General features: G+C 40.2%; 1 protein-coding gene across 1 annotated transcript; it reads left to right on the top strand.

Annotated features, from left to right (window-relative positions):
- Window positions 1–2,154: 2,154 nt before the first annotated feature.
- TXNRD3 (thioredoxin reductase 3) lies at window positions 2,155–20,865 on the top strand. Its single transcript, XM_051627507.1, has 16 exons — window positions 2,155–2,376; window positions 7,640–7,700; window positions 9,192–9,301; window positions 9,475–9,588; window positions 11,419–11,491; window positions 12,331–12,450; window positions 12,854–12,996; window positions 14,349–14,464; window positions 14,570–14,795; window positions 15,024–15,116; window positions 15,571–15,647; window positions 16,470–16,626; window positions 16,815–16,922; window positions 17,807–17,902; window positions 19,223–19,357; window positions 19,650–20,865. Exons 1-16 carry the CDS (start codon window positions 2,251–2,253, stop codon window positions 19,710–19,712), a joined length of 1,818 nt encoding a protein of 605 aa, XP_051483467.1. The 5' UTR covers window positions 2,155–2,250; the 3' UTR covers window positions 19,713–20,865.
- Window positions 20,866–24,979: the final 4,114 nt, after the last annotated feature.

Here is a 24,979-nt window from a genome sequence, read left to right as displayed (position 1 = left end):
TGCAATGAGCAGGGACATCTTCAACTAGATCAGGTTGCTCAGAGCTTCATCCATCATGATCTAGAATGCTTCCAGGAATGGGCATCTACCACTACTCTGGGTAACCTGTTCCAGTGTTTCGCACCCCCCACACACATTGTAAAAAAATTCTCTTTTATATCTAGTCTGAACCTACCCTTCTTTAGTTTAAAACCATTTCCTCGTTCTTGCTGTAAGTCAGCAGTGATAATAATAACCAACAGCGGAGAGAGCACAGAAGGGGGGGAAAAAACACACAAGTGACATGATTTGCCTTGGATATTTATTCCTCACGGGACTTGGCACATTGCCATCAGTGCTGAGCATTTCAACAGAAAAAAAATATATTTTGAATATTTATTAGTCTTTGACTTTCCTGGAGCTGATGGATGCCAAGTTCAATATGGAAACCCTCCAACTTTCAGAGAGTGACACAAACCCTTGGGCTTGCGATATTAATTCCTGTAAGAATCCTAAGGGTAATGATGTGTCTCATCAGGTAAAAGGAGTCTGAGAAGGAGGGAGAACAGTGGCTAGTGCTGGTCCTTGTGTGTTATGCCAAACCTTAGACCTGCAGGTACCATATCCACCTTCCTACACGCTGGTACTGAAATAAGAGGCTGCAAAACTGAGATTTGTTTTTCTCTGTGGGGAGTGTAGAAACACTCTAAGTCTAGAACCCTTTCATTGGCAACACTCAAATAAATGTAATATACATTTTTTCAAGCTCACTGGGCAGTGAACACCACACATGATCAGAAAGGAATTAAGCAAGTTAATTCAGTTGTCTCCCACCAGGCCCATTTTCATCACTGGTGGCATTACAGCTTTTATATGTGATTATTTTTAGCATTAGTAAGTAGCAGCAGGGCTGGTCTGTGGCAGGCAGGGGAAGGAGCACTGGACTTTTTTACTCACTTTGTTACAAACTTCCTATAGAACGTTATTAAATCGCCTTGTCTCTGTGCTTTCCTCACCTATGGAAAGTAATTTCTACCACTTGGAAGCTTGGAGGGTTTGATTTAGTAGCATGAGTGAAGCTCTTAGGTGTTAAACCAGGACAAGTCGTTGGGATTGTTTCCAGAGAGCTGCTGGTGCAATTGGTAAACCCTGGTTTGCTGTTCAGGGAGATGACCAGGTCCTTGGGAACTCGGCACACATCCTGCCGTTCCCCAGCCAAAAAAACCCACCGAAGCAGAGGAGTAACCAGACAGGACTGCCCCTCTGTGCCCCGGTACAGGCTCTTCCCACTGTTCAGGCCAGGAATGCATCCCCTTCCTCCTCAGTCCCGACAACTACTGCGATTCTAGGGAAGCGAATAATCAATCTAATCGGAGATGTGTGTAGTGACAGGCAGTACCAGATGTTTCAGTACCCCCTTAACCGTGTGATGTGTAAGGAAAGGAAGGTTCCTTCTGCTGTCCTGCCTAACATGTTCTCAAGCCACGATCCGCGTTATCGCAGGAAAAGCTCCCCCCGCTCCCCCGTTCTCCTTGTGCACAACAGACCCAAGCAGCAGGCGAAGGCGGATGAGGGAGACTTACCCCCTTCACCCCCACGGCTTTACCCTACTTTATAGGACACCGAGGGGGGAAAAAAAGCCCAAGCCCGCGGGTGTTCGCTCCACGCCGGGACACGGCACGACACGACACGACGGCCGCCACCGGGACCGCGCGCTCAGCGAGGCGAGAACGGGAGGCGGGGGAAAGGCCAAGGCTCCCGGAGCCAGCCCCAGCTCCCGCCTGTCCCTCAGAGTCGCTCCCCGCTGGAATTCTCTGCCCTGCCCAGCCCCGGCTCGGTCCCCCGCGGTCAGCGCAGCCCTCCCGGCCCCGGGCAGCGCCGCGCCCGCCGCGCATGCGCCCGCTCGCCCCGCTCGGGTTGTTCCACACCGCCCTGGGAGGGGAGGGGCACTTCACATAGGCCAGCTTCTCCTTCCCCACATCCCCGTAGGTAAACAGCGACGCTCCTACCTCTGACACCAAGCTACTGTTTGATTATGTTGCAATGAGCCCGGCTGCGTGCGGCTGGCGGAGCGGGCGGGAGGCGCTGCCCGGCGTTCCCCCCCCCCCCCCAGCTCCCAGCGGGTAGCTCGGCCCGGCTCGCCTCCCCCGCCGCTCCGGAAGGGGCGGGGCGCGGCGGAGGGTCAGTGCGGGCGTCGGGCGCGCGCGGCAGCCGTTGGGCGGGCGGCGCGCGCGGGGTTGGCCAGGCCGGCGGCTCGCGCCTCAGCCCGCCATGCCGCCCCCGCCGGGCCAGACGCAGCTCCCGGACTGGGACGGCTTGAAGCTCCGCGTGCGGACCCTCATCGCCTCCCACCGCGTCATGATCTTCAGCAAGAGCTATTGCCCCTACTGCAATAAGGTGAGGCGGTCAGCGGGATTCACTCCGGCGCGCCGCTCCGCGCCGGGCCTTCTCCTCCGGCTGTCGGAGCCGCTTCCCTCTTCTCCTCGGCTTCCCTCTTCTCCTCGGCTCGCCTCCCCGCCTGGAGGAGGCCGGCGGGGCCGGGCCCCGTGCGAGGCAAGAGGCATCTGCCCCGAGGGCGCCCGCGGCGCGGCTGGGGGCCCGCCCCGGCCGGGAGAAGAGGGTTGGAAAGCAGACGTTGCGGGGATGCTGCTCCTCCACGCGGCACCCGGGGTTTAAAGAGCACAGAAGTAGCGCTCCCTCCATCCCGCTTAAATTAAGCACGGGGTGCTACTCCTCGGGAACCCTCTTATCAGGCTTGAAACGCGGCAAAGATCCTAACAGGGATACTTGGTAGTTCTTTCCTTTTGCTACGGGAGTGAAGGGGTAGGTGAGCGGTTTGAGAAGTTCCACGGCTGCGTGCTTGTTCCTCAGCTGAACAGCTTTAGGATCTGCTGCTTGGAGTCAAGGTGCGAGTTTTGTTCCTTCCTTTTGGAAAACTTGAGTGCCACATCAATGTTAAGCTTGGGCAAAGTTGCATCCCTGGGGAGAGACAAGTTAAGTTTTCTGCTGTTTGGAAATTTAAGGGAGAAGGTTGACTCTATAGCAAGAGTGTTAAGTTCTAAATGATGGTCATAATGTGTGTTTAACAAAACAAACAAAAAAACCCCCTATTGATTAATAGTGATGTTGAGAGGTCATCTAGCCCTGGTTTTGCGTCAGTATCGCAGGGTAGCTGTAACTGGTGAGCTAGAGTTATTAAAAAAAACAGGATCTTCATTAGAGTTTTATGAGACTGACACACTGTATTCATAACCTGCACAGAACCTGGGTGTTCGTAGACCTTGTTATTCTTGGATGTTTATTAAGAGCATTTTATGAAAAGTTAATTAAACCTCAGAACACTGTATTTGTTGTGGCTGCAGTAGAAAAACATATTCGGAACTGTGGGATCAGGTCCTGGCTTCCTCAAGGAAATGGACAACTAGAAGAACACTCAGAAGCTGCACTCCCATGTATAGGTTAGGTTTAATTCAAATAGCTCATCTTTTGGGAGATGATATGATGACACTGTTGTAGAAAATTTAAATGAATATATCCTATCTTATTTGCAACTCAGATCTTGCTAAAATGTGCTTACTTACCCACTTAGTCAGTGGAGGTTGTAGTAAATGAAGGACTGGAGTCTTGCTCAAGTCTAGTCTGGTTGACAAAAGGTATCTTCTGCTGAGGATTTCAGTGCTATCCATTGAGAAATACTTAGTCGTGCCCGTCTGAAATTCTCTGTGTACTTTTAGTAATTGTTATTGTTCAAGTGCTGACATGCATGGCACTCCGGCCAGGGTTTCCAGTGTTTTTGAGATCACATGATGGCATCATAACTTTTTAAACCTTGCAACCCTTTTCTTCATGTGTTTCTGGTGTTGTGGTAGGTCTAACACAAGGAGCCTAAGGGAAAAACAGACATGATTGTAGTCCAGTGATTAAACTCAAGATTAATGTTCTTCCTGTGTTTGTTCAGAGCTTTTCCATTAGGCAGGTTTACTTGCTTCAGGGAAACAATCAGGTATGAGGAATATTATCTTTGTTGTCTTGGAAAGGGAAAGAGTGAATATCATGACTAGGAGGGCCCTCTCTCATGACCTTTTCTAGGACGGAGGGGTGAAAGATCCTATATGAGTCTTTATGAAGGAACAGGTGATAAACTTTGTGAGTTGTGAGGAAGAGCTGGTTGCTCTAGTTGGCAGATTTCCTTGGCTTACTTTCCTGTTGGAACAGAAGAGAAAGGTAACAAAAAAGAACATGTAGAAGAGGTATATATTGCAGAGGAACAATTAGAAGAAAGCTTATGGAAGAAGGAAGCTGCACATGAAACACTGAGTGATAAAACAGATAAATATCTGCAGCAGCATGAGTATTAACAACCATTCTCACTGTAGACTTAAAAAATAGTGCAAGGAACGGGAGAACAATGGGTAATGCAGCAGTCTTCCTAGCTGTTCTAGTCTGCAGAATTAATGAAGTGAATATCGTTTGAAAGTGTAGTTACAGCTTGGGTACTTAGTCTGTAATCATAGTTTTGAGTTCCTAAAGGCAAACGGATATGAACAACTTATACTGTGTCTGTCTTTTACTGTGAATGGTTGTCTGCAGTGTGCTTCTGTTAGGTTTAATTGAAAAACTGCTGCTGATTAGCACTAGTGCAGAGAAAACTCGTAGTCTGAAAGGACCTAATTTGGCTGAGTGGCTTTCTTGATCTGAGTTTGTGTTAATTTTAAGTTGAAAGTTTTCACTGCATCCTTCTTTCACTAGTTGGTCTAATAGCTCTTCTGATCTCTTCTTAATTTTGGCTTTACAGTGTCAGGTGGCAGCAAGTTTTCTGGTGCATGTATTTTATGGAGGTTTACCTCGTTTTCATTTTAAAATTGCTTTATGGTAAATGTACTTGTTGCTGTTTGCTCCAGCGAGTATTTGTCAGAAATAATTTCCTGTCCCTCTTATCTAGATATTACTCATGATGTAGGTTCTTTCTACTCCTCCTAATAATTTCCTTTTCCAAACTGAAATAATCTGTTGTCTTGTCTGTATTGAAGATTTTGTAACTGATCATATACTTGTTAGTTTCTTTCTGTTTCAATAGCACAACATAAGCATGTTCTATTCATAAGTATAAAGTGCAATAGATAGCTCTAATTACTGTGCTGACATTTGTCTTTTTTATCTTCTCCATATCTTCAGTGGAGAGCACAGCTTGCCTAAATGCATTGTCTTAAATCTATCCTTTCTTGAATGTAATCCTTTCTCATTTTACTAATGTACTCTGTTCTGTCCTCTCCTGTTGCTGCTGTTGCAATGCTTTAGCAGTTTTTAAAAAAATAAGCAAACCAACCACAACAAAAACAAAAAGCCCAACTAATTGAAACTTGCCGGTTGTTTTTCTGTGTTGCTGTAGTCTAAACTAGCAGCCAAGTAGCTACATTTGTGACCTCTGTCCAGATTGTTTGTTTACCACTTTGTAGCAGCAATCCCTTTAAGCTTTGTTTCTTAGAACTTCCATGACGTGCACCTTGGGCTTTGTAACAGCAGTCCGTGGCCATAGTCATTCCAGTTAGAAGTCTGAATGTAATGGTGAGTTTAGGACAAAAGTCTTTAGGGTCACCTCGGTGGTTAGAGGACTGAGGCACAGGATATGAGAAGAAGGAGCTCAACTTTGTTCAACCTTGAGAAGGCTAAGAAATTTTATTTGCTGTCTTTCACTACCAAATGGGAAGACAGCCAAACTCAGAGTTGCAGAGGGAAAGGACAAAAACCAGTAAAATACAAGTTGCAATTGGAGGTACTCCAATGAGATACAATGGAAATTCTTTATTGTGTAGGATGGTCAAACATTGGAATAGCCCAGAGAGGTTATGGGCTCTCTGTCTATGTAGATACTTAGAACTGGAGTGAACAGCGCTTGAGCAACCTGATCAACCTTCACATTTTTTCCTGCTTTAATCAGGGAGTTGGATCAGGTGAACTCCAAAGGTCCCCTACAACATAAATTACTCTAATTGTAGAACTAATGTGATCAGGTATGCAAGCAGAGGTTATTTTTGTATGTTATGATCTAAGTATGATGTGGTAAGAAACTTATTATGCAGTTGGTACAGAATAACAAAAGCTTTGTGTTTGTCTGCATAAAGCTGAAACTCCAGTAGAAAGCACTGGAATACTTAACCTTTGGTGTAGCAACAGCATGGATCACAGCAGAATTTAAAACATTTTATTCATCATGTGTTTGACATCTTTAAGCTTGTTAGATGTGGTTCAACTTACTCTTAGTGAAGTGTTGTTAATAAATTCAAAGTTCATCAGAAAGTTGATTGTAAAAGATTTATTCTGAATTTGCAGCACCTTAGTGTGCTTAATTGTTGAGCCTCTGCTGGCAAGTGGATCCATCACACAGTGCTTTGAGCTCTTTTCACCTCCAGAGAGTTATGATTAATGGAGGTGGTTTTTTTACACATTGCCTTACAATACATTGAATGGGCAAGTCTGCAAATTGTATTTCAACGGAGTAAAAACTGCCATATGTAATACTACATCTTGTGCAGTGAGATATGACCTAGTCCATCTGGAAGGACAGTTCACAATTTCAGTACTACCAGTTGAGCAAATAATGTTACTGTAAAAATCTCATTTCTAAAGGCTATATATTTTGAATCTGATGATACTCTGTCCACTCAAAACTTGTGTTGGAAAAACACCCAGAACTGTCAGGGCTGAGGCAGCCATAAACCTCAAATAAGTTGTTATTTAGGATGGATTTTTTTTTCTTAAAACTAGGTTTGTGTAGAGGGTTATTTTATTTTTGCTGACTTCTGGGTACATGAAATATGTTTCTAGGACATATTCTAGTGATACTGTATCTGGGTTTAATCATGACAGTGCAGAAGAAAAGCAGCCTAGGCAGTGTGTCCAGTGTCTTGCCAGTAGTGAAGGCTTTTCCTAAAGTCTAATCTCAGTGTCTACAATTTAAGACCTTAGTTCTTCTTCCACTCACTACTGCTTCTCTTTTTCCTTGAGATAGTCAATTATTTAAACACAGCTGTTTCTTTCCCCACTTTTCTGTGTTAAACCCAACTCATTGACTTCTGACAGTAATTGTTCTGTACTTGTTCTAAAACTTTTGAGGTACAGCAACCGAAGGGGGCTGTGGGGTTAGTAGGTATGAGAGCTGTCCTGGTGCTGATTACACTTAGAGTCTTACCTTTACTGCAGCTTTTTATAATGCACTTTTACTTGACAGTGTTTTGTATGTTATCCTCTACTCCTTTTATTTTCCTCTTAATATTATCAAGAAATCTGGCTGCTGCTTTATCTCTCTTGATGTTTTTTCCCATGGCAGTTATTTTCGGGGCTTTTGGTGTCTGTCAGGGATGCAGAACTCTGTAGCTAAGCAAATTGTATATAGTATTTTTTTTCTGAAGGTACTGACACTTGTGTTGTTGCTGTGATGTGGGATGCTTAATCTGAGTGCTGTAAAATAGCCTGGCTTTAAGTGACGAACATGCAAAACGTAGAAGTCCTGCCAAACTTTACCAAAGCCACATAGAGATAGGCACTCACAGCTTAATAACTGAGACCTAAAAGTCACCCATGTATGTCCAACAATCCAGTTTTACCCTGAGCTGTGTATTCATCCTGTGAAACCTTTGCCTGGTGTCTATTTCTGTTGCAGGTGAAGGAACTCTTCCGCTCCATGCGTGTGGAGTACTATGCTTTGGAACTTGATGTAACTGGTAAGTAAAGAAAACCACATGCTGCTTATTGTGACTAAAAATGGGTGACTGTGCATGACTCCTTAAGCTGTCTTGAACTAATCGGAAGATATGTAAAACAATTAAAATCAATTTTAATCTATGCAGAGATAAAAGCAATTAGACTTCAATATGGATTTTAACACAGAATGTGTTTTTAATGTAACTGAAGGCATTGACTCTTTCTATACAAATCATCAGCTGATAGAGGATGTGAGATCTGATTTCTCTTTTGGCATCTTGTCTTTTGGGAAAAAGCCTATGGTGTTTTTCTCCCACCTCAGGTTAATTTGTGGCCTTAGATGAGTTGTTAATGTTTGACTTGGTATATGGGTGACCTTCATAGGGAAAACTGCTGAGTCACTGAAAGGAAGGGTAAATTCCAGTACTTTGGCTGTTGCTAGTTTGAGGTTGCTTTTTAAAGCCCAAGCTGCTTTAGTTTTAGTACGTGTGCTGCCCTTATGCATGTATGTACCTAATGAATGTAGCTTTTAATGTAGTTTTCAGAAGTAGTTTCTAACATAATTCTTAGTAAACTCTTAATTGCACTGTTGAACATGTATTATCAATTTTTTTCTGGGTAAAACTTGAGTTTCCGGTGATTTTTTTTTTTTTTTTTTAAAGTGCTAATGCATTTTTAAGTGTTCATGTCTAAGTAGTGTTTGGGAAAAACATATTTATTGATCCATAGCATCTCTCCTTACTTATTTTTTTTTATTAAAGTTAATTAAAGATAGACAAAGTACAATGCACAGTATTTTTTTTCTGAAATTACTCCTAAATTTCCCTTGCGATTGCTCTGATTACTGATACTAGAAGTGAGAATATTTTGGACAAAGTGATTACTGTAAATTTTCCTTTCCACATTTACTGTTGGGAGATCCTAATTGAGCCTGTGTAGGTGCTGATGTTTCGGGTGACAGGTCAGTCAATTATAATCCTACAAGTGGAATGTTTAAGACAGTGTAGTGAGTAGAAAAAATCTGAAGATAACTTTACTAGAAAGTAGAAGAGAATGTTGATTCTTTCTGTCCCATTATTCTCATAATACAAAGCTGCTGGACAAAACTATGTGCACTTACACAAGACATATACTAAAACCAGACAGTTGTCCTGAAAGAAAAGCTGTTTGTATGATCCTGTGTGATATCTAGAAAATAATTTGTGTAGAACAAAATGTGACAATATCAGGAAGAGACTGATGAGAGTCCAGGAAATACAGGGACTAAACTCTTCAACTTTACTCCATTCTTTAGAATTATGACCTGAAGCAGCAATTTAACCTTGGTGTTTAAGCATGCTTTTTTGAGGAGACTTGCTTATGTTCAGGAAATCTACAAATGTGATGCTTGTAATAGAACTGCTTTCTTGGCAGGCCTGCAGTGTATTTCATTCCAAACTTTAATTCAGATTGTTTTAAAAGCTTGATTCTTGAAAATTGTTCTATAATTTCCATGTTTCTTTTATTCATAGATGATGGACCCAGTATTCAGCAAGTGTTAGCAGAGTTAACTAATCAGAGGACAGTGCCTAATGTATTTGTGAATGGAACTCACATAGGTGGCTGTGATTCAACTTTGAAGGTAATCTCTCTTTAAAAATCACCTGGAAATAGACAAGACTGCTGAGTGAATTTGCTATTTGGTCATAATTAAATTTTGTATGATGCCTCAGACTGGGTGACCTAGGTCAGAAGAGACATTCAGTTTTTGTTTGCTGAGAAATGTGTGTGGTAATTTGATTTTTTTCCTCCCAGGCTTATCAAGATGGATCACTGCAGAAACTTCTTGGGGATAGCAAAGATACAGAACCCTATGACTATGATCTCATTATTATTGGTGGTGGCTCAGGTGGACTTGCATGTTCCAAGGTACGATGGCAATCTTTCACTACATTAATACAAGGCAGACAGTTTGAATTTTTAATTGGCCGATCTGGCCTTTTCAGACTGCTCTAGATCTTCCCTCACAAATGTCTTCTGGGACATTGGGTATAAACTGTGATCATTATCAGCCTGTGCAGAGTGGCACTAAGGGACAAGGCACTACCTAAGCATTCACATACCATTAAAGGAGTACAAACACCCCACCTGAGACTTTAACTGCTAGAACCACAGCGAGTGGTTCCAATGAGCCCACCTGGGCACCTTTCAACTCCTTGCTCACACACACTGAATTTAAGGCTGCTTCCTGTTCTGTCAGGCTCAACCCTAGACTTTCCTGGAGTAGAGTCTCTAACACAATGTACAATGGATGAATTAATTATGTGGTATAGCAGTAAAGAACAGCTGAAGCTAGATGGCTATGGACAAGGGTCCCAAACAAAGAAGAGTGTGGGTAGCTATACTCTTGCAATCTAAGTTCCCCTCCTCTCACACAACAGCTTAGACCAATAGTAATATGAGGGTATGGTATCTTCTTGTTCTTCATTGGGTCCGTTCATGGTCTCAAGATGGGCCATCTTTCTTGTCTCTAAGGTTGCAGTTTCCAGCTGACAGTTGTAGGTTCCTTATCTTCTGGCTTGAACTGTCTCTGGGGCCTCCTTTTACTTGACTAGGTAAAAGTTCAACATATCTAGGTGAAAATTCGTAGCTTGTGGCCTAAGGCTTCAGCAGATTTAGCTACTGATGCTAAGCAAGCTGCTAATGCTAACAATTCTAAACAGTGGAAGAGGTCAGGTGTTCATGGAATACAAGATAGCTGGCTAAACCTTGTTTGAGCCAAGATTGCTGTAACTGTGCCTGAGTTCTTAAACAGATTTGAGGAACCTAAAGGTTTCATCCAAGTCCTTGACTGAGTCTACTCACTGTTTGATCTTTCAAGGCCTTGGAAATTTCTTGAATGGAGTGTAATAGGATTATTCAGATTGGAGTGGATGTTAGGAGAATGTCTAGTCTAAGCTCCTGCTCCAAGCACAGTGAACTGTGAGGTCAAACGAGGTCAAACAAGATTATGTAGGACCTCACCCATTTGTGTCTTGAAAGTAGCCAGGAGTGGAGATGGCACAGCTTTTCTGGGAAACCTGTTTCACTGTTCGAATGTCTTCATGGTGTGAAAATTCCTTATATCTGGTCTGAAACTATTGTTTCAACTAATGGTAATTCTCTGTTGTCCCTTCACTTTACGCCAATGTGAAGAGCCTGGCTCAGTCATCTTAATGACCCAGTTATAAGTATTGGAAAGGCCTCTTCCAAATCCACCTTTTTCCAGGTTGAATGCAAAAGTTCCTTCACCCTTCTTTTAAGGGTTCCAGCCCCTTGAGCATCTTGGTGGTCCTCCATTGAACTGTCTTCAGTTTATTAAATTATTTTTTTTTTCCTTCATGAACATACCAATTCAGGTCTGCCCTCCTGAGAGGAAAGGAGAGCTAACACTATGCGTATTTATTTGGATGAGGTAGAAGATCATAGGCTGATAAGCCCCTCTCATACCCTCTTCAGGTTGTGAGTTTTTACAGCATAGGATGATGTGGATGCAGCATTGAACATAAACATCCATTCAAAGTTTGCAAGAAAGTAATAGGTTTGGAAGGATTTCAATTTTTGTCTAGTGAAGGACATAGAAAAGCCATATATGATAATGAGACTAATGAGCTAAGGAGCCTTCTGTTAGTGCTAAGTATATCATGACCATAAAGGACAGACAGGCTTTCTTGTTCATGCAAAAGTTTAGTTATGCTGACTTGTCTTTATCTTTTACAGGAAGCTGCTGCCTTTGGAAAGAAAGTAATGGTATTAGATTATGTTGTTCCAACACCTCTTGGAACCTCGTGGGGTAAGCTTCTGTTAACTTGTATTTGAAGAAGTTTGAGTGTCAGTCATGCAAACTGAGTTGTTCAATATTATGGATTTGTATTCTTAGAAATTGTGGCTAAATTCCTTGTAGTTCTGGAACGTAGGTAAGAAGGGAATTGTTTTCTTGGCTTGCCTGCTTTTCTGGATAGTAATTTCTTTTTTGTACATTGGTCAATATCTGTTCTTTTGACAAATGTAGTTCTGGTTCTGTTCCCTCTCACATTGTCTCTAGTGTGTGTGTGTGCATGTTCATATTCTTGTGTTCATGGGGTTTTTTGCCTTTTAGTTCATCTAGTTCTATTTCATGGACAACTGATCTAGGCCCCCTCTAGACCAGTATGACTATGGCTATGCATGCCTCACCTTTCCATAATTAAAGACAGCTGCTATCTGACCTTATTAATGCTGTTGGGAGTTGAGAATGAGTGAGTAACTTCATTGGTGAAGTTTTATTGGCTCGAGGTGTGAATGTTTTCATAGCTTTCAAACAGATACATATTTCAAATTCCACATAATAGGTGATACTAAACTCTAGGAACTCTGCTTTTTGCCTTGCTTACTTGCCAATTTGACTAAAATCTGAAGCACTGTGGAGTAGGTATTCTTGGTTCAATGAGTCAAGTAATCTCTTAAACCGAATACAAACTGTAAGCTTAGTGCTCTCGTTATGTTTTAAAATCTCTTAGAACAGAAATTTCATGTTGCTTATGTGGCTGTAGCAAACATCAACAGATATATGGGTGATTATACAAAGCACATGATAAGAAAAGCATGAATATCCTGTTCACGCAGGTAATAACATGATTCTTTCCATCTTAGGACTTGGTGGTACGTGTGTAAATGTAGGTTGCATTCCTAAGAAGCTCATGCATCAAGCAGCACTTCTGGGTCAGGCACTCCAAGATTCAAGGAAATACGGGTGGCAGTACGAAGAACAAGGTTAGTAAGAACACAGGGGACAGACCAAGACGGTGTACAGATGGGAGTCTGAGCTAAAGATCATTCTTGTACTTTGGACTTAATAAACTAGAGGCAGAGTTCCGTAGTTTTCTTAGGTGAATCAGAAGCCATCCTCCTTCTAGTCATAGAAACCTTTAAGATTTAAAGTTAAGTTGTGGTTTGTTCTCTGTATTATTGGAATTAAAGAAATTCTAGAATGGGCATATTTCAGATAGTAACAAGTCAGGTAAATATTAGCACAGTAGAATAAGACTTTAAGTATCCTTATTACTGATAATGATGTTTGCTTAGCGTGATGTATAATGAATAAAATCTTAAGTATTTCTTTAAGGGTTCATTGCACTTTGATTTCTTAAGATGTGAAATTGATATCTTGTTCCAGTTAAACACAACTGGGAGGTCATGGTAGAAGCAATTCAAAACTACATTGGTTCTTTAAATTGGGGCTATCGAGTGTCCTTAAGAGAGAAGTCTGTGACATACATGAATTCTTATGGAGAATTCATTGAACCACACAAAATTAAGGTATGTGCTCTGTTTAAAACCTGTAGTTGGGAGGGAAAACTAGTGATCTAAACCATATCTTTAAAATCCAGCAAGGAAAAGGCTTCATCTTGACATTGCCAACTTAACTGAAGTTAAAAACTCATTTGTGAAATAAGTTATTGATTCAAATTATTGTTGTATTTTAGTACATGCCATGATGTTTGCAAACCTAGTAACTGTTACGTCAGAGTAATGTAGGTATCTATAAACTTAGCTCTTGCATGAATAGAGCAAGATTGTCTCAATTGTTAACTTCATGACTGAGGGCAGCAGCCCACTCGAAAAATCTTCAAACTAAACCACAAAAACTGTTGAAGTCAAATTCAGATTAAGCACTTGCATAACAGCACTGCTAGAAGCTTGTGCTGTATCAGCATAAGAATTAAACTGTGGGTTTTGCAAGACCAAGCATGTGCTGGCAATCCTACTGTAAGTGATCACATTGTTGCAAGGTTAACTTAGAAGATGTGCACACTCAAGACAGCTGTTTGGTTCAGTGGGTGTAATTGTCTGTTTTCACTGTGAGTTTATGAAGGCTGAACTACATGTGTTTCAAACCAAGAGACCAGCACTGAAAAGAGTAGTATGCTCAGCTTACCTCATCTACCCACTGTTCCAGTGTTCTGGAATGCAGGTCATCTACTTCAGTGTCCTTAGTCTATAAATGAAGTAAAACAAAAAGGCTTTCAGCAGGAGGTTGAACTAGATGACCTCCTGAGATCCCTTCCTACCTGAATTACCTCATGACTCAATGGGGAGGAAGTTTCCTTTCATCTGTGCTGAAAAAACAACTGAACAGCAGGAATAAAGATCAGATTTTGAGAGAGATGCCAGATGAAATTTCCCAAGTCCAAGGGCCTTTAGAGGTCAAATTAGTCTGAATTAATGTAAGGCTTGTAGGGTCTCTGAAATCATATCACTAGATAGTGAGTTATTTAATTTCTACACTAGCCTAGTTGATGTTATTCTGTCACTAGCATTGGAAATGAAGGGTGGGGGGATTTAATTTGTTGTGGCTTTTCATAACTTGAAAAAAGTTGTGAACAATGCCATCTAAATGATTGGGCAAAATGGGCAGGATTTTGAAAGAGTAAATGTTGTTAAGTGCTTTAACTAATGTGAGAAAAGCCTGGTAGTTTGAAACATGAACCTGTTGTTCTTCAGTGACCTGCATGGCTACTCTAAATGCATTAATTATTGTTTCAGACTGCTTATTCTTGAATATTAAACATAACCACAATATATAAGGAGAGGGTTACATGGGGTTTTTTATTTTCTCTTAAAACCTGTGTCTATCATAAAGACTTCCTTAATTGTGTCTATATGAACAGGCAACTAATAGAAAAGGACAAGTAACCTATCACACAGCAGAGACTTTTGTCCTGGCAACAGGAGAGAGGCCTAGATACCTGGGTATCCCTGGAGACAAAGAATACTGTATTACAAGGTGAGATGAAAAGGCATATTTTTTTTTGTCTCTGCTCTAGTGTTTGCAAAGGCAAACAAGCTTGTGTGGAGATAACCTTGTAACTTACACTTCTTTTCTCTTTAGTGATGACCTCTTCTCTCTGCCTTACTGCCCTGGCAAAACTCTAGTTGTGGGTGCTTCCTATGTGGCTCTAGAGTGTGCAGGATTTCTTGCTGGTCTAGGTCTAGATGTCACAGTGATGGTGCGGTCCATACTGCTTCGGGGGTTTGACCAGGAAATGGCAGAAAAAATAGGTGCTCACATGGAGACACACGGCGTAAAGTTCGTCAGGAAGTTTGTACCTGTTCAGGCAAGTGCTTTCTTCAGTTTTTATTCCCTGCACAAAATTACTTCAAACAGCACATGTAAAATGCATATGTTGTCTGGGAAGGCTTTGGTTCTGTAGAGGAATAAATATTTTATGAGGTCAAGGGTTTTTTACTGCTGAATGGTAGATTAGTAGGTCAAGGTTTGAAGTGACAAAGTAAGTGAGCTCTGCTCCTTGAAGTAATTCTAAGCTTACAAAATATTTATACAGGTTGACCGGCTGGAGGAAGGCATGCCTGGAAGACTGAAAGTGACAGCAAAGTCTACTGAGGGATCAGAAATCATTGAGGAAGAATATAACACTGTAAGTACTTCTAGGTTTGAAATAACTGAATAAAGCAGCACACACGATAATGTATTAAAATAGTGTAAAAGTTGTTCAGGATAAAAGCAAAGGGAAATCTTGTTTGAAAAATTATTCACATAAATTACTGGCATAAAATAATACATGCAAATTCAATATTAATCTTCAATTGAGACCTGTCAGCAGAATTGATGATACTTTAAGTGACTGGAGTTTAGTTCATATGAACTGTTGTTGCTTCTATCTTTGTTCTGATACCAATATTTTACTTTCTGTTCCATCTCTGAAACAAGTTGCACATGGAAAACCTGAGCTGTTGGTGCCTCTTTCAAAAATATTTGGAAAATTCACTTCAAACATTCGCTTCACATCTTTTTCATAAGACCAAAGGAAATGTTAATGCTCGTTATGCTTTTCTTGCATAAAATTATTGCATTTAATTTTTGGTTTTTAGGTTTTGATAGCCATTGGTCGTGATGCATGTACCAGAAATATTGGTTTAGAGACAATTGGTGTCAAAATCAATGAGAAGTGAGTATTGCTCAATTTCCTTAAACTACTGGATACAATGATTTTTGTTTGCCTCTCTAAAAAATACTGATACATTTTAGCTTTTAAAATCCTCAGTCTAATGCCTAGCAATTATGAGAACCCATAAAACCTTTTCTCTCCTATGTTTGAACACAGTTGTCCGTTAACTCTGTTTCTTTAATATGTATATTGTGGAAGAACTATTCTGAGCTAATACCTACTTCTTGGCCATTGTGTTTAAGGAATAGATTTAATATTTTATTAGAAACTACAGTTTAATATTCTGTTAGGTTCAATGTTTTATTCAAATTGTGGTAAATTAATCTGGGGCTTTAAAGAGGCAGCAAACTACTCATTTCCTACAGATCCAGCTTTTTTCTTGTTTCTCCCTGGTGTCAGTGCAAAACTGGTGGAAAGGAAGTGGTGGGATTATGTTCTTCAGGAGCTAACAACTTAGCTAACTTAATTAAACATGTGAGTGATATTGCAGCTGGTTTTCCCCATTGGGGAAAATGTACATTGCAAGCTGTAAAAGCTGTAAAAATTCATAAGTCCAAGGGTGTCAGAGTAACTTCATTGTCCTCAGACATGCACTGTTGCTCCTGTCAGAACTCACCCACTGAATACTGACTTCAGCCACGTGTTTCAGGTCACTGATGCTCTGAAGAGTTAGCATTTGAGGTAAAAAAGGCATAAGCATATTTAATAAAATATGCTCAGTAGTTAGAATAACATCTTTGTAGCAGAACTCCCCCTCTGTTTTTTGCTGAACTCTGAGGAAGGCGGAGCTGAACACTCTCCTGTTTTCTGTTTGTTTTAAAGGAATGGGAAAGTCCCTGTAAATGATGAAGAACAAACCAATGTGCCTTATGTTTATGCTATTGGAGACATACTGGATGGAAAGCTTGAACTTACTCCAGTTGCCATTCAAGCAGGGAAACTGTTAGCTCGCAGGCTTTATGGTGGTAGTTCCACAAAGGTAAATCTATAAGAGTAAAACTTGTTTCTATGCTTTTTGCCTCAAAACTACAGTAATGCAAGTTGATTTGCCCACTTGAGTGTGGGCATTGCAAATGTTTTGTAAAAAAAAAAGTGCTAATAGAGCTTTTCTTATGTACTGCATAGAACTTGCATAGTCTAAATATAAATTTTGTTTTTTATTTTTAGTGTGACTATATCAATGTACCAACGACAGTGTTTACTCCTTTAGAATATGGCAGCTGTGGGTTAGCTGAAGAAAGAGCCATAGAACTACATGGAAAGCAAAACTTGGAGGTGAGAGCACTCAAGATTTGTTTAACTTGTTGCTTGAGAGTGTTCTATTTGGGTCTTGCTGCTTTTCACTCAAGGCATAACGTTAAAATTAGAAGGTTAGCTAGATAGGTCTTTGATTGTGAAGTGTCATCTGGCATACAAGGTAGTGGACTTCCAGAAATCCAGGACTGGACTTCATACCATTTCAATTGTGTGTAGCTATTTGTATGTGACTGAGGAGCATTTGAGTTCAGGAGGCCAAACTCAGGTTGCAAAACTATGTGGTGTTTTTGTTGTCGTGAGTTAAGTACATATTGCTGAAGTATTCCCGAATCCTGGGTTGAACTATCTATTTCCTGCTTGTTCACTCTACTTAAATCGGGAATTAATTTATTCATGACCTTTTCTTATGGCTGTATGAGCATCAGGCATAACTTCCCTGGTAATTCATGGCTTCTGCGCTTCTCTGAAGAGTTTCATAAAGCTGTTTGCATGCCTTGTATTTAACTCCTTGCATCTTTCAAATACATTTGGCATTATTTACCTTTTGCTGTTAAGCATGTTGCAGGATAGATGTAAGCATAGTAACTGGGTATTAATTTTGTATTACTAAAGCACTTCCTTTGAAAGTACAAAATTATAATTCTGTCTCTTATAGCTGTTGCTGTTCATTGCAAGTATTTAAATCAAGGATGCATGGTTTGAGAAAAGTTTTCCTCTAAGGACTTTTGGAGAACGGACTGCTTGGGTTGGGGGGGAACAAAAATAACTGACTTGTCTGGTATATGTTATGAAGATCTAGTGGATTAAATGTGAAACCACTTGTAAATACTTGAAAAATTAGCATTATGGCTCACTGAATTAATTAACCAAATTCTAATGTTCTCTTCTTGTCATCCTCCCAGGTTTATCACAGTTTGTTCTGGCCACTTGAATGGACAGTACCAGGCAGAGATAACAATACTTGTTATGCAAAGATCATCTGCAATAAACATGACAACGTAAGTAACAAGCTGAAACGGGTAAGCTTGTGTATGCTTGAAAAGTTTTATTAGACCAACTGAAAGATGAGTGTTTTCTATGTGGCCTGCCTGAGGCCAGCTCCATCCATTCTGTTAACATCAGTATTTGCTACAAAAGTTCTAACCAATTTGAAAGAGCTGTTTGGTTTGTTCTGGGCTTTTTGTTTTGTTTTGTTGTTTTTTTGGTATAACAGCTGTTTGAGCAAGTGGTAGCTTTATACATTATGAAAATTCACCCCAAATTCCTATTTAAAGATAGATACATGAAGAAATTGATTAGGGTTTTTCTTCAAGGTGGGTTTTGGGTACCTGCACTATTTGGTGTCTTGTTTTAGGTTCCTGGACCTTGTGGTTTTTGCCTTTCACAAAGTGCAGAGATTTGTATGTTTAGTACAAAGCTGGAAAACGTGCTTGATCCTAGAAAAGTGATGAGAAATGGGAAGGATTTCTAGTGATCAGTAGGTTGCAAAATTATTTTGATGTTGCAAAAAAAAAAAAGTGCCAGTGCTGCCTGGCATTTTTTCCAAAGCTGTCAGGGAGAAGATAGAAAGGAAGATTTTTGGTGTTTAAAATTACTTTGGAGAGAAGGAATGATGTGATAGCATGGCTTTTTTAAGCTAAGAGGAAGTAAGCTTAGTCTTTTCCTTATTAGCCCACCCTCAACCTTTTTTCAAAGGCTTTCAAAAGGCTCAAAGCTCTGCTTTTATTAGAGCCTCATTGAAAATAATCCAAGTGGATTTATTTAGATTTCTATATGGGAAGTTTTTTTGCTAGGATCGTGGAGGAGAATCTAAGGTTAATAGTTTATTTAAATTGCTCATATTATGAGGAATTATTATTCTGCCTTGCAAATCATGGACAGACCTGGGCTAGACATCTCTGAAGGTCTGGTAATGTCCTGGGAAAAAGCTTTACGATATAATTTATATCCCTCGTTATAAACCTCTGACCTAATTTCTGACCTAATTTTTGTAGAAAATTCAAATCTGAATGTACTAAACATACTGAATGTCTATAAAATCATAAAAGCAGCTGCTGAAATTAGCATGTTTAGTTGTAGGCAGTATTTTTGAATTACTGCTGTGCAATGATATTAAAACTCAATTCTGCTCTAATGGACTGAAAAGGACTGCAAAACTACATTATTTGAAGTAGTTATTAAAGGCTCAGGTTTTTGTTTAAAACTCAGCTGTTGACCTTGCATAACATGTATTTTTAGTGTAGTAGGAGCTGCATACTAGAGCTTTTGTTAAACTTCACCTAGTACTAACTCCTGTTTTGCTCTCACCTGTCTTAAAGAATCGTGTGATAGGATTTCATGTTCTTGGACCTAATGCTGGTGAAGTTACCCAGGGTTTTGCTGCTGCAATAAAATGTGGACTCACCAAAGAATTACTTGATGAAACAATTGGTATCCATCCAACTTGTGCAGAGGTAAGGGAGGGCAAGGTGGGGCACAGCTTGATTTTAAAACCTGTTTTTGAAGACAGTTATCTAGATGCAAGGAAAGAATACTGCATTGTACTTTGCAATGAGATTCATTTAGTATTTGCTTACCTTCCAACCATACTGATATGGGATGGAAAGTGTTAATTGTGCACTGCAGTTTGTTTTCCATTGTAACAGTTCAAAGAGATCTAGTAGTGTTATATTGCAAGGGACCAAGAGCCATGAGAAGGATGATACAGAGCAACAGTAAATATGCTGTTCTTTTGTTGTCTTACAGGTGTTCACTACAATGGATATTACGAAGTCTTCAGGACAAGACATCAGTCAAAGAGGCTGCTGAGGTTAAACCTGCTGTTTTACTTGTTTTCATGTTGTGCACACTTGGTTCTGTGGAAGCCCTAATACATCCAACTGCTTTGCAACAGAGCAGACATTTGCATCAATACCACTGTATGTACTGCAGCTGGGAGTGGTGCCTTTGTGAGACTTCCTCAGTAAGTAGTGTTACAAATGGAAACAGTAATACAGCAGGGAAATCTTGAACTGTAAGTCCTGACTTTGCTTGGAATCAGCACTACTGTGCTTTTTTGACGTTCTGGCTCGGAACCTTACTGTGAGGTGAGCTACAACTGATGACTGCCAGGCAGGGTTGGGAGATCCTCTTCATCCAGTCAGATGACTGAACTCCTCCTGAAGGAAATTCTTAACTTGCACAAATTAAAGCTAATGCTTCTAGTCTCCAGTGTCTTGTACAAATGCCTGATAGAAGACAAATACCTAAGTGAATGATTCTTGCCAACAGTTTACAGTTGGCTGATATATCTTTTTTTGATGCATTTTGTTTTACTTAATTGTGCATTCAGTTGAAGCAAGATGGCACAAATGTTGAGCAGTGCAGTTCAAGCACTAGTCTCCCACCTCAACCAGTCTAAAACTTCAAAGTAGTCCAAGACATCACTGTTGTACACATGCATAGTTGTTTGACCTCAGGTGACATGTCTTTAAGAAAAAAATTTCAAGTGTTGGTATCTTGTGTATCAGAGTTCAAGAGCATAAGCACAAGACCTTGTCAATTGTTCTTGCTGTTTATGGCTATATTTAGTGCAAATAGTCTCAAACCTGGTTGCAGTTCTGTAGTATAAAACATCACATAATCCAGAACTGTAAGTTTGTACTCCTGTGTTGAAGTCTTGGAGTAGCAGGGTCTGAGAGCAGTCTGTCCTCCTAATGTAGCAGGTGCCTGCCCATGATGGTAATAAATGTTGTTAGAATTTCTCTTTGAAGTAGTGTAGTGTTGTGTACAGTCAGTACTCTGAGGCTTTCTTCCACCCCTAGCATTCTGCTCTGGGGGAATTGTGCTTGAATTTGGCTCATAATTTTGTCCAAAAGTTTTTAAAGACTGTTCTGATTGTTGTATGATAGTAAACAGTTTTTAACTATTTAATCTAGGATGTACCATGGAATTTAAAGTTCAATAAACAAAGCATACAACAGTTTGTGGTGTCTGACCTCATGGCTTGGTATTTCATGCTTGAGATTTTATTGTGCTTCAGTTACATTGTTTATCACGTGCAATACTAAAACCTCCAAGACTTGTGCATGCTGTTATCTTTCAAATGGAGAAAGAAGTTGTCTTGCCACATCTGGGGGCTTGCTTGAGAAATCTAATGCATTTCTATTTCAGTATGTGGAATTGTCTGCTCAAACTGACAGAACTTTATTTCACTTCTGTATCCTCCAGAAGATGCTGAAGACATATGTTGTAGTGTTTAACTGTAACCTAGTTGAAAGATGCTCAGTACACTATAGCTAGAGTGTTAACAAGAAATATTGCTGATGTTTGAATTTAATAACTCTTGGAGAGTTTGATGTTTTGCTGTTGGTGCCTAGTAGTACTGCAAAATATTTTCACTTGACAGTGGGGACACTGAGCTTCTGGTGTTGCTTTGCTGCAGAGCTCTGGGGAGTTACTTGTTCTGGTCTCAGAAATACTGGATAGAGCCACCTGCTTGCTTGCTATCACTTCTGCAGCAATAACCTTAAAGAGTGGTACTGCTAGAACATTGAATACCTGAAGGTTTGCCTCTGAATAGGTCAGATGTTACAGCTGGAAATAAGGCATGATTGTAGTGTATAGAGACCTTAATCTCTAAATTGAAGTAGACGAACCAGAGACTCAGCTGTTTTAAAAAATCAGGGAAGAGCAGGTAATATATTGCACACTTTGCACAATCGAAGCAGCTGAAATGAAACTTGGCAAACAATAAAGCATTCAAAATGTTTTATAACATGAGAAACTGACCAGTAATGGCAAAGTTTACCTGGTGTAGCCTTGTTATATGGGAAGAGAAGGAGGAAACAAATCAAGTCAGTTAATTGTAACTTCCTTGTATTTGCTATTAGTAAGCACTAATTGAGTTTTATTTCAAATTCAGATTTGATTTGCAGGTTCAAGTTAATTGATCAATAATAACCACTTGCATCTCTGTAATAGTGTACTAATTGCAGATGTCCCTTGTGTCAAGACTTGCCCAGGCTGTCAGCTCTCTTTAAGTGCCACTTTACCAGCATTGAGCACTCTTGTCTTTGAGCTTAAAACTCTCCAGTTAAAATATACAATAGGTAGCTAATAACAAGAGCAGTATTTTAAGTGAACATGCTGCTTGTTTCTATAGGCTCACATGTAAAGTAGAAGGTGCCATGACAACAAGGCATAGTTAAAACCCAAAATTTTAAGCTTGATAGTAGGTATTAGAGAAGAAGGTAGAACCTGAGAAGTAAAAACCTGTAACAGCCAACTAAACACCACGGAAGGTAGTCTGACATTGCTTTTTCTAATCTTTTAGGTTTGGTCTGTGACTGAGTTAAATAAATGGAATGGCTTCCTGCTTCAGTCTTTTCTGAAGTATATTTTCTGAAGTATTCTATGCTGGGAGTCTAACTGTTATGTGACCCTAAACATTCAAGTTGCCTGTTCTTCCAAACATTGGAGTCACATTTTCTCTCAACACCCTCTTTTGCCCAGCACCTTTCAAGCCTGTTGTATCTTAGTCATGTATTATATATAAAACTAAAAATAAATTTGGAAGAATTGCAAAGCCTGGTGTAGTGGCCAAGAGTGGGGAGAATTTTCTGATCAAGTTCTGCGAAGGCTTTGAGACAGCCTTTTCCTGTTTCATTATGTTGCAACTTCTACAGTTTCTGCTGGTCTGCCCTCTGACAAACTTCATGGGAATGATGTACATCTGGGTGTAATGAGGTGTAACATCTGTGTTGTTAGCTTGATAAAATAACTGAGAAACCAGCATCAGTGCACACAGCTGATTAAATGATTCTCTATAGACCAAGTAACTGCAGGTAGTAAACACTAGCACTTTCTGTGCCTGTTTGTTTGCTTGAGTGACAAGAGTAGACGCTTCAAACTGCAGGAAGAGTCTTTGTTAAGCTATGTAAGTGGCATTTAAATGGCATTTAAAAGGCTGTTTGTCTTCAGTTTTCAAGCTTGCTTTGATGGAAACTCAGCTAGTGCAGGTCTAACTGGGTTTAGAATGCTCAAAGACAATCTTCCTTCCAGCTAACAGCAGATTCCTTGTCCTGAAACTCATCTGCTCCAAATAATTAGTAAGCTTGGGTGAAACAGACATTTAAGCAGTGGCATTAAAGGCAAATGGTGTGCTTACATATCTGTTGTCTTAAATGTTATTCAGCAAAATCTGAAGGGGTGTTTCATTCCTTTTAAATTCCTCTGATATTTGTTGGTACTACAATACCAGGAACCTTTTCTAGGCTGCAGCTGAAAATGTTCAGTTGCTTCCTGAACCTGCTCTTAGCTGAAGGAATGTTTTGTCTAATCAGTGATGATAATGGCACTCCGTATCTGGACTGCATCTCAAAACAGTGGATAAACAGCAAAGCTGTGTGGTTTATTGCTGAAATTCTATCCTTTCCAGGTCTAGGAGTGGTTATGATTATAGTTAATATTGTAAATGTGGAAAACATGTAATCATCAATTCAGTAGATGGCTTTCCACATAGCATGAATTTTAATTATATTTTGAGCACTGTAATTTGTCTTGTGTAACACAGGCAAGTAGTTGGCCTGTGTAAGAACAGTGGGGGCAAGTCAGAGACAAAAGGGGGAGCTGAATATGCTATAATCCTTGAAATGTCAGAATAAGACATGAAAGACTTTTCCTGTATGACTGTACTGTATAAAGCTTCAGATTCTCACTATTCCCCTTGGACTGGCTTTTGACAAAGACTCAGTGTTTACCTTTCTTCAACACATCTCAAATACTGGAAGAAAACTGAAGTATTTTTTATTTTTAGCTCTAAAAGAGTTCCTATGTGTTTAAATCTTGTTCTTGACAACCCTTTCCTGAATACTGGCAAACAAAAAATTCCTGAATGTGTGTTAGAGGGGGTGGGAACGGCAGAGGAATGGAAGATCAAGCATTTTAACTAAAAATAGAGTGGATCTAATAAAGCAAGCCACTTTTTTGGGGGATTTGTAGCACTATGTAATCTGTTCTCATAGCTGTAATTCAAATAAATGAAAAGACAGTTTCTTAACTTTTTTAATTGACAGTACACAGTGAGTGTGTTTTGTGAGTGTGATTGAACATCTTCATTAAACTATGTGAGCTCACAGTTTGGAGCAGAGTTGCATAGTTTCTAGTGCTGCCTCTAAAAATAGCAGCCACCCTTTAAGATAATTTATTTGCATGGCAAGAATGGGAGCAGTCCTGTGCTCGGAAGTGTTGCCATGACATGATGTTTGGTTGGCAGTGCTGACTGCCTGTTAACTGGAAGGCAAGGTAAAAATACCATTTGTTTCTTTGGCAGAGCCAATGTCACTGATCTGCTTTTGGACCAGCAAGTATGACTATGTCATATTTGTGTGTGCATTGTGGCCCTTGCTCTGCAAGGGGAGAAGGCACAAGTGCCAAAACCAGCCGTGTGTGCATCTGCAGCAGATACATCTGGGTAGGGAAGAAAAGAATGTCTTATCTGGAGATCAAGTAGATGAAGGAGTTTGGAGTTTTTCTGAGCTGTAGTATTTTCTATTAGCTTTTCTTTAAATAACTTGGCACTTGAATGATGCTTACAGTCCAAAAACTATGCTGGTTTATAGTCAGTTTAGAACCTTTGTTGTTTTGTCTTCCGAAAGGGCAAAAGTGCTGTATCTATAATTTAGTGAAGCAAGACTTATTGTGGTCTCTTATTTTTTTGTGTAAAGTACAAGAGTAGGGGGATTTTGTTATGTACAATGTCCTATAAGGAATACTGTCTTCTGGGAATTCATTGGCTCTCCCACTGCACCCTGTGAGTCCCCAGCTGTGATTGATTGGACTTGCCTGTTTCTGCTGCCTTGAGCAGTGTGCAAGCTGTAATTAAGTGAACTGAGAACTGAGGGTTTGTGAGCCTGTAGTAGTACTTACTGTTGTTGCTGTATACCTTTAACAGCAGCTGGTATTTGTGGATAGATGCTGGCACACTTCACCACCTTCTTGCCTTTCAAAAATGTGATTCTGGAAAACCTGCCACTGACTTCCTTGTGTAATCTTCCCTTTGACGTGCCCTGACTTGAGGGTTGCATGATGTGTGG

The sequence above is a fragment of the Apus apus genome, chromosome 9 (assembly GCF_020740795.1).
Source record: "Apus apus isolate bApuApu2 chromosome 9, bApuApu2.pri.cur, whole genome shotgun sequence".
NCBI lineage: Eukaryota > Metazoa > Chordata > Aves > Apodiformes > Apodidae > Apus > Apus apus.
This window is presented reverse-complemented; position numbering and strand designations above follow the sequence as displayed.